General features: G+C 38.2%; 3 protein-coding genes across 3 annotated transcripts; 2 read left to right on the top strand and 1 right to left on the bottom strand.

Moving 5' to 3' along the window:
• Positions 1–2,980: 2,980 nt before the first annotated feature.
• On the top strand, positions 2,981–8,855 carry LOC103950890. Its single transcript, XM_009362139.3, has 4 exons — positions 2,981–3,665; positions 6,818–7,417; positions 7,509–7,800; positions 8,425–8,855. The coding sequence occupies exons 1-4, from the start codon at positions 3,036–3,038 to the stop codon at positions 8,457–8,459; spliced, it is 1,557 nt and encodes a 518-aa protein (XP_009360414.2). The 5' UTR covers positions 2,981–3,035; the 3' UTR covers positions 8,460–8,855.
• A 1,140-nt stretch (positions 8,856–9,995) lies between these two features.
• LOC103950960 (pentatricopeptide repeat-containing protein At1g59720, chloroplastic/mitochondrial) lies at positions 9,996–12,076 on the bottom strand. The gene has a single exon (XM_009362223.3). It carries the CDS (start codon positions 11,913–11,915, stop codon positions 10,077–10,079), a length of 1,839 nt encoding a protein of 612 aa, XP_009360498.3. The 5' UTR covers positions 11,916–12,076; the 3' UTR covers positions 9,996–10,076.
• A 2,912-nt stretch (positions 12,077–14,988) lies between these two features.
• Positions 14,989–16,697, top strand: LOC125467877 (dnaJ homolog subfamily B member 4-like). Its single transcript, XM_048572162.1, has 2 exons — positions 14,989–15,437; positions 16,026–16,697. Exons 1-2 carry the CDS (start codon positions 14,989–14,991, stop codon positions 16,471–16,473), a joined length of 897 nt encoding a protein of 298 aa, XP_048428119.1. The 3' UTR covers positions 16,474–16,697.
• Positions 16,698–16,942: the final 245 nt, after the last annotated feature.

Here is a 16,942-nt window from a genome sequence, read left to right as displayed (position 1 = left end):
CCTATTTTTTTGATAAAGTTAAAATACGAAACGGAAAACAATTATGTCTACGGACGATGTTCATGTATGTAAGTTATTGTTTAAAAAAAAGGCGTTAGAATACGAAGCAAAAAACAATTATGTCTACGTACGATGTTCATGTATGTAAGTTATTGTTTAAAAAAAAGGCGTTAGAATACGAAGCAAAAAACAATTATGTCCACGTACGATGTTCACACATGTAAGTTATTGTTTAAAAAAAAAGGCGGGAGAGTTCCACTTATTTGACCACAAGCAGAAGGTGGGCCCACGTCTGGATGCATATGTGGATGTTATTGTTGAAAGCCCATCTCGTTACTATTGGCCCTATAATTTACCTTCCTTGAGACAAGACTGCATGGCCCATACAAGTTTAAACTCTCTCAACTCATTTGTATACATCATTTTGTAATTTAAAAAAAAAATTATTTAAATTGTTAGGTTGCTTAAGCCCCAATCAGTTAGAACTTGTGTACACACATTTGATGTATACATTTTTGTAGCTGAAATTGTGACTACAGCAATCAAAATTCAGAATAAAATCCAAGTGTACCATCTCATGTATTACTTGTAGTGTTCAAAAAATTTTCGTCTAGGCGTTGTTCGTCATTGCCAAAATTAATTAGGCTTTTACATAATATAAAAGGACGTCTAGATATGCCTAAGCGCCCTCTTAGATCCGTCTAAATCATCTAGGTCGCGACTCTCACATAGATAGAAAATAAGTAATTTCCATTTTTCTTTTTTTTTTAATAAATTGTAAGAGACTTGTTGGATACTTGATAAGCACTAATTATATATTTATTTCCAATGTTTTCAATATGTTATTGTACTTTATAATTTATATATCATTCTGTTTTGTAATTTATGTATCCTAATATAATTATGTATTTTTAAGTATAAGTAGACATTATGATAAGTTATATAATAAATTTAATTAAAAATAAAAAAAGAAACACTAGCCCCTGGATGCCTAGGCTAGGCCCATGCTCGCCGTTTGACTAGAACCTAACGGTTGGCGCATTTTAAAGCATTAATATGAGTGACACATGGAAGGAAATGGAGCATTATATTAATACAATATAATATGAGCAAGAAATGTCAACGGCTTAACAGACCATGTCAATCAAGTATTTATATTAGAATATAATTGGAGAGTTATTGCCCCTTTTCACACTCTTTGTCGTTGTTCATATTTCAATGAAAAAAAAACACGCAGAAATGGACTTCAATTTCTCGCATTAAAATGCTCTTAATAGTGCATCTTAATAATGTTTTAAATGTCTTAATGTAAATGTCTTAATTTAAATTCAATGATTTATAAAATAATGGACAATTTAAGGAAACACTAAATGGCTTTTTAGCCAAATGGTCCATAGACTGTCATAGTTCCTTATTTTGATAATTGAGATTTAAAATCCATAAAAATGATATATGAGATTGTCTATCTTCAATTATTTTGATCATTTCATAAAAAAATTTCGTTGAACTAATCAAATCATGAGTTCAATTCTCAAAAATAATCAAAATAATAGAGAGCAGATATATCAAAAAAATTTCTATCGATTTTAAACCGTCAAAATTAAAATGAGAAATTATTTTACTTCGGCTAATTGATACAGTAGATTGAATTATTTTGAGACTCAAACTTAGAAATGCATGAATCTTTCTAAAATAATCTCATCGGTCCACGGATATGACCTTCTAGAATATACGACAATCAACCCCGTACGGCTTAGCCGTACCAAGACAAAACCAGTCCCTGGGCATCAAGAGTCACGATTCCTTTACATAACCCAAACAGCTTCCACTCGTCAATGAACTGTTGCCGCCGGGAAACTTCTTCCTCCATCACCAAAGTACCTAATCGTCATTTTCTTCCCATCTTCTGCTTTCGCGATCCAAATGCTTGACCATAATAATCTTCTAATTAAGTTTTTGTTTTTGTTTTTTTTAAGGTCTAAAAGTTTGTTTTCTCAGGCAAATTTGAATTTGAATTTAGTTAGTGTATCTTGTGCTCAACTATAGGTTCATTTGAAAATTATTTTAAAATGACTGAAAACATTTTTGATGAAAGCGTTTTTGAAACCAATCCTTAGTGAAAATGTAAGTGAATCCTAAAAAAACACTTGAACGAATCCAAAAGCTTGACTATAACAATCTTCTAGTCAAGTATCTTGTTTCTATTTTTTTAAGGTCTAAATGTTCCTTTTCTCAAACAAATATGGATTCAAAAATGTTACACTTACCTTATATTTATAACATCATTTGTATTATTTCTCTAATAGAAACAATGCATACATGTATTGGTGTGCCCTACTTTTATTAAAAAGGTGTTAAAAATGTTGGTATCAATATGTGGTAAGGCTTAGCCGAACTTCTCTTAAAAATATTAATGTACTAAAAAAATGTGGTAAATGTAGTGTTACTCATTTAAATTTGAATTTAATTATGTTATCTTGTGCTCAACTATATCTATCAATGTATTCAATTTAGATAAATTTAGTGTAACTGTCATTTGTCTAAAATTAAAAAATAAAAACAATTTCGATTGTGTACCGAACAAAATAATAAAAAGCGTTTTTGAGAAAATGTATTTGCTATCCAACCGCTTGTTTCACCGTGTTTGTCTTCAAAATATTTCTAGCAAAAACACTTTTATCTTCGGATCTCTTCCACTAAATTCACAAAGTTTATCAATCCGAACCTTTGAAATTTGATTCAATGGCTACAATTATTATAACTTTTAAAATGAACTCATGTTTGTAACTGTTGGATCAAATTTTAAGGATCCGAATTGATGAATTTTGTGGATTTGATGGAAGGAATCCCGAGGATTCATTTCCAACACTTTCTAGGTAGTGTCCATCCCAAACGAGCCTAAGAGTTATTCTAATATAAACAACCTATAAAAGCAGTTTAATACCAACAAGCAAAACCCAACACACCCAGCCTTTTCCCAAAACCCCAATCTTCCTAATTTTTTAAAGTACGGTCTCGTTTTTTGATCATCAACCATGGACTTCTTCAACACCGCCAGGGCGGTGAAGCTGCGGAGCCACCTCGACAAGTACCTTGTCGCCGACGACAACAAAGAGTCCGTCCGCCAGAGCCGCAACGGCACCTCCCGAAAGGCCCGGTGGACGGTCGAGCTCGTCGAGAAAAAATCCCACTTCATCCGCCTCAAGAGCTGCCACGGGCTCTACCTCACCGCCACCGACCTCCCTTTCCTTCTTGGCATGACCGGCAATAAAGTCATCCAGGCGGAGTTAGACAACCTCGTCGACTGGAAGTTCGAGTGGGAGCCCATACGTGACGGGTTTCAGGTCAAGCTGCGAACGTGGTGCGGCACTTACTTGCGCGCCAATGGTGGGCCGCCGCCGTGGCGAAACTCGCTCACTCATGACGACCCCACCACGTCATCGACCCAGAACTGGATTCTGTGGGACGTTCTGGAGACGGAGGTTCCGGCGTCAGAGTCGTTGCTGTGGCAGCAGTCGAGTTTTTCGTCGTTTTCCGACGAGCTTTACTCGTCGGAGTACGGGTCGCCCATTTCGGTATTTTCAACCAAGTCGCCTAATTCCGAGCCGTCGTCGGGAAAGCTGGCTAAGTCTCCGAAGGCGTCGTCGAAAAATCTGGCTAAGCAGGTATGTTCAGTTTTTGCTTAATTAATTTTAGTTAATTAGGCTTGTTAATTGTCATTAAATTTTAATCAAGCATCTTAGTTTGATCATGACATACGGTACCGTGTTGATTGTTCAATTGATTTAACTTCCTTCTTCTTGGGGCAAACGGAATTGTGGTTTATAGACCCATTTTTACACTCATTTTTTTGGTTTAGGTTGTTAATTAATTTTCAATTTATTAAAAAATTAATAGATGCGTAATAAAAATAAATAAAATTGCAAAAATCACTTCTCTTAATTAATCACAAGATGAATTATCAATTATTCCTAACCACGAACTGATAACTCAGTAGCAAAAGTAGAGTATGAAGCTTCCTTCAACCACTACAAAAAATGTGTGGAGGTCTCGGGTTTGGAACCCGTTGCTGTTGTGGAAGCCATACTTGTGGTCAGAAGGAGACTGAAATGCCTTTGTGAGTCTTCACCGGAAGGAGTGGATAACCGTGGCTTGCCACTCATTGTCCTTTTTTTAAAGAAAAAAAATTATTAATTGTTCCTCAAAATGCTTAGCAGTTGCATTAAATTTCGAAAAATATTAAGGAGATTCTCTAAGAGTGAAATTTTTCATGAACTCGCCAATACCTCATATATTTTTATACAATGTTTTATAACATTAGCACAAAAATTGTGTCAAATATATAAGGTGATTTAGAATCCATGGAGAGTCTCCTTAGTATTTATCTTAAATTTTTACGTGGTCATGCATTTAGCCAATGAAATGTTATAATGTTTGGTGATTATACACGATACTGCATGTGATTCAATATCCTAGTGAATAAGATGTTGGATTTTCACTTAAGCGTTATGTCTTTGAACCTTCTCATTCTCTTGAAATATTTAAACATTTTCGATTCCCCTCTCTTCTCTTTAATAATGATAAAATTAAAAAGAAAAAATGGATATTGCATTGGTTGGACATGCCAGTACGTTTCCAATTGAGTGAGGAATCTTACATTTTATTTTGTCAAATACAAAAATATGGTACTAGAGCCGACTGATTTGTTTCCACAAGAAATCTCTAGGATCCAAACTATAAAAGACTTAATAAAACAAGAGGCAAACTTAAATGTCACGAGTTCTACACACTTAAGTTATTTCCCAGTATTGGATGCATGTGTACTCGGTATTTAAATAGCTGCATAACACACTAGTTGCAATTTTATATTCTAACCATGGAATTTAGTTCCCTAATTTGACTATTCATTAGATTTCAGACATATAATTGTTTGCAAATTGCGATATAACCTCCCATTGAGAAATGGTAAGGAGAATTTCTCAAAGTGAGACTTTCTATGCATCATTTGTCATCTTATATTTTAACGTCAATTTCCATGCCAACATATAAAATAATGTGCTAAAAATACAAAATGACAGAAAATACATAAATAATTGCACTTTTGAGAGTCTCCGTAGCATTTTCTCCTCTAGAAAATGCACACCAACTCGTCTGCACCACAACTTAATGGGTGGGCCGTAGGAGGACACGAAAGTCGCACTAGTTTATAAACACATTTACATTTGGAAAGGGATCCTCTTCGGATCCCTTACATCTAATCCTACTTATTAAACAATCCGGGTCTTTAAACTTTGATTCAACGGCTAAAGTTATTATAACTTTTAGAGTAGATCCTTGTTTTTAGCCGTTTGATCAAATTTCAAGAATCCAAATTATTTGATGAGTAGAATTATGTGGAAGGGATCCGGAGATGTTCTCTTCCCTTTACATTTGGTCAAGTTTTCACTCCTCTCAATCGCCTCATGGTGCCATTTTCAGATTAGCGATTGACGTAGTTGTACATCTGTCATGAAATAGACATTACACTATTATAATTTATAGTGTAAGTGGACAATCCTACCCTTATCTACAAAAATATATTAAAAGGAAAACCCTACCTGGATCTTACCTATGATAAATTTCTTATTTTTAGGTATGCTTACAATAAATGTGATGTTTTTGGGCTGGTTAGGGCCTGCAACCTTAAACTAGAAAAAATATATCTTTCACTAATATCTTAACCATTAACATGATCTCATTACTACACGGATTTTAGTCAACTCAATTCGTTGTGAATGACCTCGTGACAACGCAAATCTAGTAAATTTTTATTTAAGTGAACATTTTTTTTAATTTATCCATAAGGGAATATGTTAATATCGAGAACATATTCTCTTATAGGGAGAAATTTTTTGAAATGTCTAGTATCTAAGCGAGGATTTCATTGTATTATAACATGTGGAGGGATGCAAATCATTTCTTCTACTTTTGTTATAACATATGAAATACTGTTTAAACAATCAATACTTGAAAAAATCTTTTCCCCATAGGAACCCCCATTTCCCATATAGTCCGTGTGTTAAACGTGGCTTTAGGCTTTGTAGTGCTTGGTGAACCCATGTGCAATGTGTTTGTGATGCATTCTAAATTAGGTCTTATTTGGAAGTGCTATTTAAATGATTAAAAACGCTTTAAGAAAAAGTATTTTTGAGTTCTAATAACACTTTTAAAGTATTTTTTGAAAAAAAAACCATATATGATGCTTTTGTATAATTTACTTGCGCTTTACTAAAAGTTAGTTCAAAAATATTTTCATTAGAAACTCTTTTAATTATTTTAAAAACACTTTTAAACAAGCCATCAATCTAATCTCTGCTAATTAATGAAACTCTCTTTGTCTACCAAAAGAGAGTAAAAAGACAAATTAGTCTTTTATTACACAAAAAAAATGATGGGCAATAATATAATTTCGCAAGTTCAAATTTTACTCTTTTTTATTGAAACCTCACCTACAGATGATGTTAAAATACCTTCAATATTTATAAAAAATAAAAAAACCAAAAATACACATAAAATGTGTAGGCAAATTCTAGTCGATATGAACTCGATAAAAGAATGTCGCCCCCCAACAGCCTCTCCCACACGGAACCCACAAAGAGATGAGGCCACGTACACACAACCGCGTGGTGCCACGCTCTAAGTTACGGGCGCTGACTGGGAACTTGTCGTTTTTTGACCAATACAAATATCATAACTTCAATGCATACGCTCCATATTTTCAGAAACCGAGAATATCCATCAAGTTCCGATTTTTTAATCCGAAACCATTTCTCCGCAGACGAAATCCAACAAGTTCCGAATCGGAATGGACTTCTTCCACAAGGCCAAGTCGGTGCGCCTCCGCAGCCACCATGACAAGTACCTCCTAGCGGAGGAGGACGAGGAGTCCGTCGCCCAGGAACGAAACGGGTCGTCCACGAGGGCACGGTGGACCGTCGAGGTCGTACCCGAAACCGACAACATCATCCGACTCAAGAGCTGCTTCGGCAAGTACCTCACCGCCTCCAACCAGCCTTACCTCCTTGGCATGACCGGCCGGAAAGTGCTCCAGACTCTGCCTCGGCGGCTCGACTCCTCCGTCGAGTGGGAGCCCGTCAGGGATGGCAAGCAGGTCCGGCTCAAGACCCGGTACGGCAACTTCCTCCGAGCAAATGGAGGACTCCCGCCGTGGCGGAACTCGGTGACCCATGATATTCCTCACAGAACCGCAACGCAGGATTGGGTTCTGTGGGATGTCGATGTTGTGGAGATTCAAATCAACTCTCCGGCTGCTAAGCCGTCCGGCCCGCCGCCGCTTCCCCACTCCGATTCTCTGGACTTCGAATCCAGCTCCCCATCAGCCGGTTCCGTCAGATCCAGCCATTTGTCAAGACAAGAGGTTTGTTTCTGAATTTGGTTTTTATAATTCGTATTTCGATCTGAATTTTGTTCGATTTAATCTAATTGAATTTGATGATTTTAAATTGCAGTCGAGTGATTCATATGTGGCGTCGCCGCCGAAGTCGGAAGGGAGGACTATATATTACCATATAGCTGAAGATAACGGCGATGTGGATGATGAGGCAGTGCAGGGCTACTCTATGACTTTCAAAGGAAATGGGGTTGATGAGTTGACTCGTAAGCTCGAGGAGGAGACCGGGATTGAGGGGATCATCGTCTGCGCTCGAAGCCCTTTGAATCAGCAGCTCTTTCCACTTCGATTGCAGCTTCCACCAAACAATGTGACAATGCAGGTTGTCCTGGTGTTGCCAGATTCTAAAGGTGAGGGCTTGGCTTTTATTAATTTACTTTGTTTATGTTCAATGTACTAATTGTGATCAACTCTGCAATTTCCGATGCCGTTTAGCTGAAAATGTTAGTGAACTAACAAGTACAAACTCGATAGCATTGCCTTTTATCTATGAATATCTCATCTTGTAGTCTTATGATTAGCGAAATTTTGTATTCATAGAACGAAAAGTAGGGTTTCTAATTGAAGGGGGAAAAGAATATGGATGAGGAGATTTGAAATCTTATAACCATTTCTGATTTGAGTATTTATAGGAGACTGTAGTTCAGGTAACATTCAAGTTAAAAGGCAATTCTTTTCGAGTGTGATTCAATTCTATTGTCATTTTCTTATGGTCTCGGGGCTCGTTTGCGAAGTGCTTTTAAATGACTGAAAGCTTGTAGAGGAAATGCTTTGGGTTCCAACAGCACTTGGAAGTGCTTCATTTAAAAAGAACCAGTCATATGCTTCTTGTATGAAATGCTTCCCAAACGAGCCCTTAGTTGTTGTTTCAGATTTGGAATGGATCGGTTTGCTATCTTTTGCGGTGTTTCCCTTCGAGTTCATGTGGCTTATGTCTTTACCTTTCTTTTTTGGTTCTTGTTTTGGTGTATCAGCTGGAAGAGATCTTGCAAAACAAGGTTTGTTATAGGAGGCAACACCAAATAGAAATCAAAGTTTTGGTCCGGCTGCGTATATACACTCTCATAATGTTGTGTACATATTTAGATTTAAGACTTCATTGTGTGGCATACCAAGGTTTCGAATTACCGGATAACGCGAAGCCCCGCCTTCAGTCGATGTCATATGCAGAGTGTTTGAAGGACTTGTGTTCTTGTCCACTGTTTTTTGCTTGGGGCTTGCTTGAATCTGTAAAAAAGTTATGTTGTTCGTGTTAGCATTTCAGATGAACTGATGCCCTTGTTGTTCCTCCTGCTGCTGCTGCTAGTTCTTCCTGCGAGAATTTTCGGATTGCTTTTGGCTGTAGAATTATTTTGTGGATTTGTTTATTATTTAATTATTTTTGGAAAATGATGTTTTTTATTGATTTGGTGGGTCTTAGCTCTAGCATGTGCTTTTTGCCGGTTTAAACGCACGTCTACGTCTTGATCGGTGGCTTTTGGGAAACAGAGGAGAAGGTTCGGTGGATCCCAAACCAAATCAATACCAAACCCACCACCTAAATTATTTTTAATTTTTTCATGTCCCACAACGTGCGTAGACCGACGTGTGAACAATAAAAAAACAAAAGAATTATATATTGACTTTAGCGAAAAGTTACCAATAATCGAGAAGAGATCTCTCAGATCTTTATCGGGTTAAGTGATTTAGATCTTTTCAATTTTATCTAACGATTTAAAATTATTATAACTTTTAAGGAATTAAAATAGGTGGATGGATGGATGAAATTTGAAAGGTTTGAATCACTTAACTCGTTGATCTTGGTGAAAGAGGATCTCTTCTCCCAATAATCCATGACGTGTACACACTGCCATGCAGATTTGAACGTTATGGAGTTTTGGTGTTAGTGCCAAGCGCGTAAAATGTTTTACTTTATTCATCCAGGCTTTTTGCTGAACACTTTGTAGGTTTATTATCGTTAATCAAAACATATTGTGAACATGTCAACAAGAAACAACCTGACGAGTAATAATAAAAACACCCATAAAATTTGTCAAGTGTGTTGACGCAATCTGTCAAGATATGTATAATAGGCATTATATCAAATACTTGGTAGACACAAAAAGAACGCATACTAATATTTGAAGGATCTTGAGACGATTTTCACATGTATATTTTTTGAATTTTGAGTGGTCTTCAGAAATTTTTGTGTGACTTTCGAGTGGTCTAAAGAAATATTTGTGTACATAGTATTATTGACAGGATCAAGTTATTCACCTTTGATAAGCTCGTTAAGACCATATAAGCTTGACATCTCTACTCAAAAGTCAATTAGGGTTTGTAGTATAACGCTGAGATACTCAAATCCACTTCGGTGCGTTCTTGCCAATTAGTATGTTGTCTCGTAGTATGATACAACATTGGATTTGAGAATCTCAAAATATTGGAAGAATGCTAATGAAAGTGGGATTCTCCGAGGACTGTCTATCACCTCACAATTAACGTTAATTTTCTTGCTAACTTTACAAACCATTGTAATAAAAACATGAGGCGGCAAAGAGTTAAGAAGAGTACCACTTTTGAGCAAGTCTCCATAGCATTTTTCTATATACATGGCTGACTGGGGATACAATACAAGAGCAAAAAGCTACCAATAATCCATACAAGAGCAGACGCCATCTTTAAAGTGATGGAATCGAGCACGATCTCTCATGATAATCTCCACGTCAAATAATTCAGAAATTAATTTGGTCACCTTATGGCAATCGTTGCATATCCGCAGATTCTTAAATATACGTATGGGCACGCCAGGCTTCAAGTTCAACAGTCCAAAGGCAATGGCTATTCTCTCGCTGTGCAGCCCAACACCAACCGATTGCCATCGTTTTTCATCAATCAAATCTCCTTGGGAACATTCCGGCGCATACCCTACTGCCTCCAGCTTCTCTTTGATCGTATCAAGGACCCGAAAAATTTCTCTACTGCGAGGATGCGATGTATCTCCAGCAAAAAACTCGTGGGTTATACCATCAATCTCTATCAAACTACACCCCGGCTCTTTTGTTATGCCGTCCTCCGCCATTAGTTTCCTAATTGATCCGACGTCATTCCAACGGCTAGCCGAGGCGTAGATTCTTGACAAGAGCACATAAACACCGCTAGAAACATCCCCTTCTGAGGACTCGAGGATCTGCCTGGCCACTTCTTCGCTTAGCTCAATGCTAGCTTCGTGTTGCTTGCTACAAGCATCGAGAAGACTCCTCCATATTACAGTGTCGGGTTTAACAGGCATTGTTGTTACCAAATTCAAAGCTTCGTCGATGAAACCTGCACGTGCCAGAAGATCAACTAGGCATCCGTAGTGTTCTAGCCTTGGTTCAATCCTGTAGTCCTTTACCATCATATCAAAAAACCTACGGCCTTCTTCAACCATTCCTCTGTGATTACATGCACTCAGAACTCCGACAAATGTGATAGAATTGGGCGCAAAGCTTTCCGTTTCAACCAAACAATCAAAACACTTCAAAGCTGCCTCAGCTTGCCCGTGCAGGGCGAGCCCTAGAATCATATAATTCCACAAAGTCACATCGCGTTTAGGCATCCTATCGAATACTTGCTGAGCAAGTTTCAAGGACCCGCATTTGCAATACATATCAACCAACGAAGAATTGATCAAAACATCGCTAGCTACACTACTGTCGCACTTCCTTAACACATAACCATGAGCCCACATCCCCAAATACAAAGCCCCTAACCCAGCGCAAGCATTTATAACGCTTTGCATTGTGTACCCATCAGGCTCAAACACCTTCCGCATTTCACCAAACACCTTCAGCGCAGTCTCAAACTCCCCAACCCGAACATACGAGTCAATCATAACATTCCACGACACAATGCTTCTTCTTTCGCGCATTTCCTCAAACACCTTCTCTGCCAACTCCAAACACCCACAAGACGCATACAGATGAATCAAACTGTTGCTTACATACACATCCGAATCAAACCCAAGTTTCACAGCGTTTCCATGCGCTTGTTTCCCTTCAGACAAGGCAAACAAGTACGCACAAGCTCTGAGAACAAACGGGAAAGTATATTCGTCGGGAAAAACATCCCCTTCTTCCAGCATTTTGCAGTAAAACAGTATTGCCTGCTCTTCGCGCTCGGAGCTTCGAGCGCAGGCCCGGAGGAGAGTGTTCCACATAAACGAATTGGGTTTTTCGATCTGGTCGAAAACCCGAAACGCGTAGTTGATGTCAGCGAGGGAGGAGAAATGCAGGATTCGGCTGTGGAGGAAGAGGGTGTGGGGGTTGGTGGGCGATGTGGTGCGCAATGTGTGGGCGTGGATTTGCTTGAGCTGTGACATGTCCGTGCATTCGTTCAGCAGGCGGAGGAGATGGGCGTGGTGGTGGGTGCGGGAGTCTCCATTGTTGGTGTTGGGGAGAGGGAGATGATGAGGACGTGGGGTTGGTGTGGTTGCCAGAACCATTGCCGCGCTGCCGAATCTTTACAACGCCGCCAAATCATAAGCAGATCGAAATCGGTTTTATCGTCTTTTTTATTTTTATTTATTTTTTGCCAAAACTTGTTTTCGTGTGGTTGCTAGAAACATTTGTGAGTGGCAGCAAATTACCTCGAATGGATGTCGTGGTAGATGGAATAAGTTCATCGTCACGTAAACTTATCACATATAAAATTTATATATAATATTATATTATTAAATTAAGATGTTACGTAGTGATGATCTTATACAAATTTATGGAGTTTTCGTAAAATTTCACTATAGTCAGCATATTTAGTCGATTTTTTATGCAAACAATATCGGGGCATCAAATTATTTGAGCTAGGTTTTCAACCTTAAAGGCTATGTTTGTCAAGTGAGGAAGGAATCCACTACAGAACATTTAGTAACCATGGTGTAATTTTAAGCCCTCGTATCAACATTTTGTAACTCATTTTTTATCCTATTTAGTTCATATTCATTTTTGACAGGTTTATCTTCAATAGTGCGGACAAATAAGTAGTTTGATTTTTTATCTATTAGATTGATAAGTTGAAAAAAAAAATATTAACTTAATTCAATTATAACCGTTTATTTCTCGAACTAACTAGTCTGAATTATTAAAGAAATAATAAAGCACTATATTAAAGAAACCCTAGTTCTTATCTTATCTTCCATGCGAATGCTTAGACTTTTGGCATTCCCCTTTAAATAGATGACACTTTGCTTTGGCGTTCCTCTTTTATCATCACGGAAAAAGCAAAATTAAAGACAACTTGACAATCACTTAAAGAGAAAGCATTTCGTAATTGAAAACTGAAAACTGTTCATCTTTCCATGCTTTCTTCACGTCGGTTAGAGAAAAGTAGCTTTACCGCCATCGTCATATCACCACTGGGCCATTGGATTTGGACGTGGATGATGACTTCTTTCGCGGCATCAAACAAACTTCCACTTGTAAACTTATAACCAATATCGTGCAAAGGGATTTTATCCGGATCTCTTCATTCTAATTCATCAAGTTTGGGAATTCAGTCTGTTAAAATTTAATTCAACGGCTAAAGTTATTATAACTTTTAAAGTGGACCCCTATTTGTAGCCATTGGATCAAATTTCAACGGTCCGGATCCCCAGACTTGATGGATTAGGTGAAGGGATCCAGAGATGATCCCTTTCCCAATATCTAACCCATATGAATAGTCTGTCACTATTATATTGATCTAATACACTATATGATGAATCACTTGTAAATAATCAATCTTAATAAGGTTTTTTGTATCGTAGAATGACAAATAATATTTTACGAAGAATGATATTATAACCCTCCATTCTTTATACTACTAAATAGTCTGGATTATTAGAAGAAAATACAAGCACAGAAAAGCCCTAGCCATCGGCCCTAGCATGTACTTTGGGTGCCGGTGGCAGTTTGGGCTTCATGCCCCATCCTCGGCGTTCATCGCCACTTCTCCATTGTCAAATTTCTCTGTCTTATGTTCTTTAGTTTTTCACTCAGTTGTCTTCTCTAATGCTGTTGTCTTGGTGGCTGCTGGGAAGACGTTCGTGGCAGCGGCGGCGGCAGGAGCTGCTCTTTGCGTATGGAAGATAAAAATTAAGATTTTAGTTTTTGATTGTTTGCTTATTGGGCTGAGCTTTTATGTTTATAATTTCCCCCAATGTGTTTTGATTATTCTGCCTTCCTTCTGAATGTTACTTTTCGAAATATTAAATCTAATTTACCCTTTATCATTTCGTTACACTCATGGTTGCAAGTAGCATCGACAACAACTCCTTGTCCCATAAGCAAGCAAATAATATGTCATTGCCTACTTTCATAAGTCAATTCGCCGGCCAGCTGCTTTTTTACGATTCTTGCTCATTACAATTATTGAATGCTCCGAAGCATGTCGGACGCCAAATTACAGCTTCACAAGATACACTGACAATTTAATATTCACAATGTCACATATTTAAAGAAGAAAGGCCGGCGTATTAATCACTATTTTCAACTTAAACGAGGGTAAAAAAGCACCAAAACGATGTCGTGTTACGCAAAGATTACGTATAAAGCGGCCACCCAAATATCACTCATCTGGCTCTGCAACGTGGACCAACATTAGGATGTATTCAGACTTTACGGATTTAAGATTCTAACATTGTGGGTATTAGTGTTAAAGATTTAAGTTTTTAAAACAAAGCAAGCGCGAAGCAAGTAATACAATTTCAGTTTATTTGCCCATACATTTTATCAAACACTTGTTGGACTTCTTGTCGTCAAATGAACTGTGTTGAGCACATATGAAACAGATATCGAGATATATCGAAGGAATCTGATAAGTGCTATCGAGAGAATTTGTCAAGTGCTCTTAACGCAACATGCCAAGTGTTGCCGAGATGTGCAGAGCAGATATTACATCAAATATTTTGTGGGCACAAAGACACCCATGCCAAACATTAGAAGGGTACTCAGAAGACTTTCACATGTGTATTTTTCGAACTTTGTGTGGTTTGAAATCACCTTGTTCCCAATATACATCCAACACAATAGACAAAGTCGCATAATATTACCATTTCAAGTATAACACGTAGAATTTTTTTATTAATGTATAAAACTATAATACATCATTTTATATCATTCAATTTTCTTATAACACGAATAATAATACATCAAATCACTTATATTTTCAGCACCTATAAAAAATTTGCAATACCAACGACCTACCAGAATCTGTGCAACTGTAACTACAAATATATTTCCTTAAAAAATAAAAAATAAAACAAAGTCTACAAAGATGCTTCAAGTCTGCTAGGCTCCCACCTCACTGCACGTTCTGCTACAGATTTGATTTATTTAAAATCCCCGCAGTGTCCCTCACTCCAATACCCCCACCACCGCTCCATTGACGAAACGCGCACCAAACACTGAAAATTATAACTCCAAACGCCAAATTTAAAACCGCGTTTGCTGTCTGCTGGATAACCACTTTTCCACATCCGGCTTTTCTCTCCGACTATCCCCTATCAAATCAGAGCCGTTGATAATTTCGATCAGAGCAATCACATGGGTGTGGATTTCTACAACGTGCTGAGAGTGAACCGGAACGCGACCCAGGAGGACCTGAAGAAGGCGTACAAGCGCCTGGCGATGAGGTGGCACCCCGACAAGAACCTGGTCGACAACGAGGAAGCGGAGGCCAAGTTCAAGCAGGTGTGCCAGGCGTACGATGTTCTCAGCGACCCGCAGCGGCGCCAGATCTACGACATCTACGGCGAGGAGGGGCTCAACTGCGGCGACCCGGATGACATTTTCGCCGAGTTTTTCGGCGGATCTGGCGGCGTTGGGGACAAGGTGTTCAAGAAGAGCAGTGTGAATGGCGAAGGGCGTAATGGTAATTTGAAGAGTAAGAAGGCTGCGGCGACAGAGAGCAAGTTGGTGTGCAGTTTGGAGGATCTTTACAGGGGGGCGAGGAGGAAGATGAGGATTTCGAGAACTGTTCCTGACGGGTTCGGGTGAGTACTCTGTTTCTGTTTGTTTTCTGGTTGGTTTTTTTTTTTTTTTTTTTTTAATATGTCGGAATTGCTGCAAAGTTTGTTTCTTTTTTTTTTTTTTTTTTTTTTCTGTTAACTGAGATTTTGATTTTCGGGAAGTGATGTGTTTGTATGGTTTGTTAATTGAGAGTTCTGCGTCTGTTGACTTGTTTAGTTGACTTTGATTAAGGCATGATAAGCTGGGGGATTACTGTTAATATGGTTAAAATTGGATTAAATTGCCGTTTTTAGGTAGGTGATCTTGACATTTAATTCAACCTAAAATTGAATAAGAAACATTTGAAATGGATTTTGGATTAGGTTTCTCTCAGGTTCATGATCTTTCTTAACTTGATATTACCCAAATAATGTGTTCTTAATTTGTGTGTAATTGGGTAGACGTTGATATTACGTTAGTTGGTCAGGGCAATATGTTAGACGCGAGTTATACCAGTTGGCCAGAACAATGCGTTCCGCCCTTGTGAAACGCATTTTCTATTCCAGAAGATTTTTGCCCTCTGTTGTAGCTCTTTTTTGCCTTATAACGTTGAAGCAACAACTCTGTTGCAGTAAGCCAAAAACTATTGAGGAAATCCTAAAGATAGACGTCAAGCCTGGCTGGAAGAAGGGTACAAAGATCACATTCCCAGAGAGAGGAAACCAAGAGCCGGGCTTCTCTCCGGCTGATCTCATCTTCGTCATCGACGAGAAACCCCACCCTCATTTCAAGAGGGATGGGAATGACCTTGTGGTCACTCAGAAATTATCCCTACTAGAGGCTCTCACCGCGGCGGTCGTCAATCTGACAACGTTGGACGGAAGGGTTCTCAAGATCCCGGTGAGAGACATAATCAAACCTGGCCATGAGGAGGTGGTTGCTAATGAGGGAATGCCCATCTCTAAAGATCCGACCAAGAAAGGAAACCTTAGGGTCAAGTTCGACGTCGTCTTTCCGGCGAAGCTCAGTGCAGAACAGAAGGATGGTCTGAGGAGAGTGCTGGGTGGAGGTGATACCTGAAGGCTATGAGAATTCATATGCTTGGGATAAAAACCAAATCTATTTAACCCTAATTGTCAATGTAAGATCATGTAAATATTTTATCTTTCCACGGTGCAATTGTGCATACTAGGAACTCTAATTTGAATGTTTGGAATCCAATATTGTAAGAAATGCTAATGGGGCTCCATAAATTGTGAGATTAATTTCTAATGGTGTATCATAATATTTTTCTTTGATGCTCATGTCAAAGTTCCTGCAAAAACTCAAAAATTGTGTTTTTCAAAAAGAATTTTACTTACGATGTTTAATGGGTTTTCTGAAGATAAAAAAATTATCATAAATTATATTCTCGTGGAACTTTTGTCACACTTCAAACTTTTTAAATTTCATGCAGGATATACTAGAGATGTTCAGATGTTCAGATGGATAGAACTACGTTATGGCTAAATTTTATGCCCTGCTGGAATACTTATGTCACTCAGTTGCT

The sequence above is a fragment of a genome, unplaced genomic scaffold (assembly GCF_019419815.1).
Source record: "Pyrus x bretschneideri cultivar Hongxiangsu unplaced genomic scaffold, Pyrus_bretschneideri_v1 Contig6, whole genome shotgun sequence".
NCBI lineage: Eukaryota > Viridiplantae > Streptophyta > Magnoliopsida > Rosales > Rosaceae > Pyrus > Pyrus x bretschneideri.
This window is presented reverse-complemented; position numbering and strand designations above follow the sequence as displayed.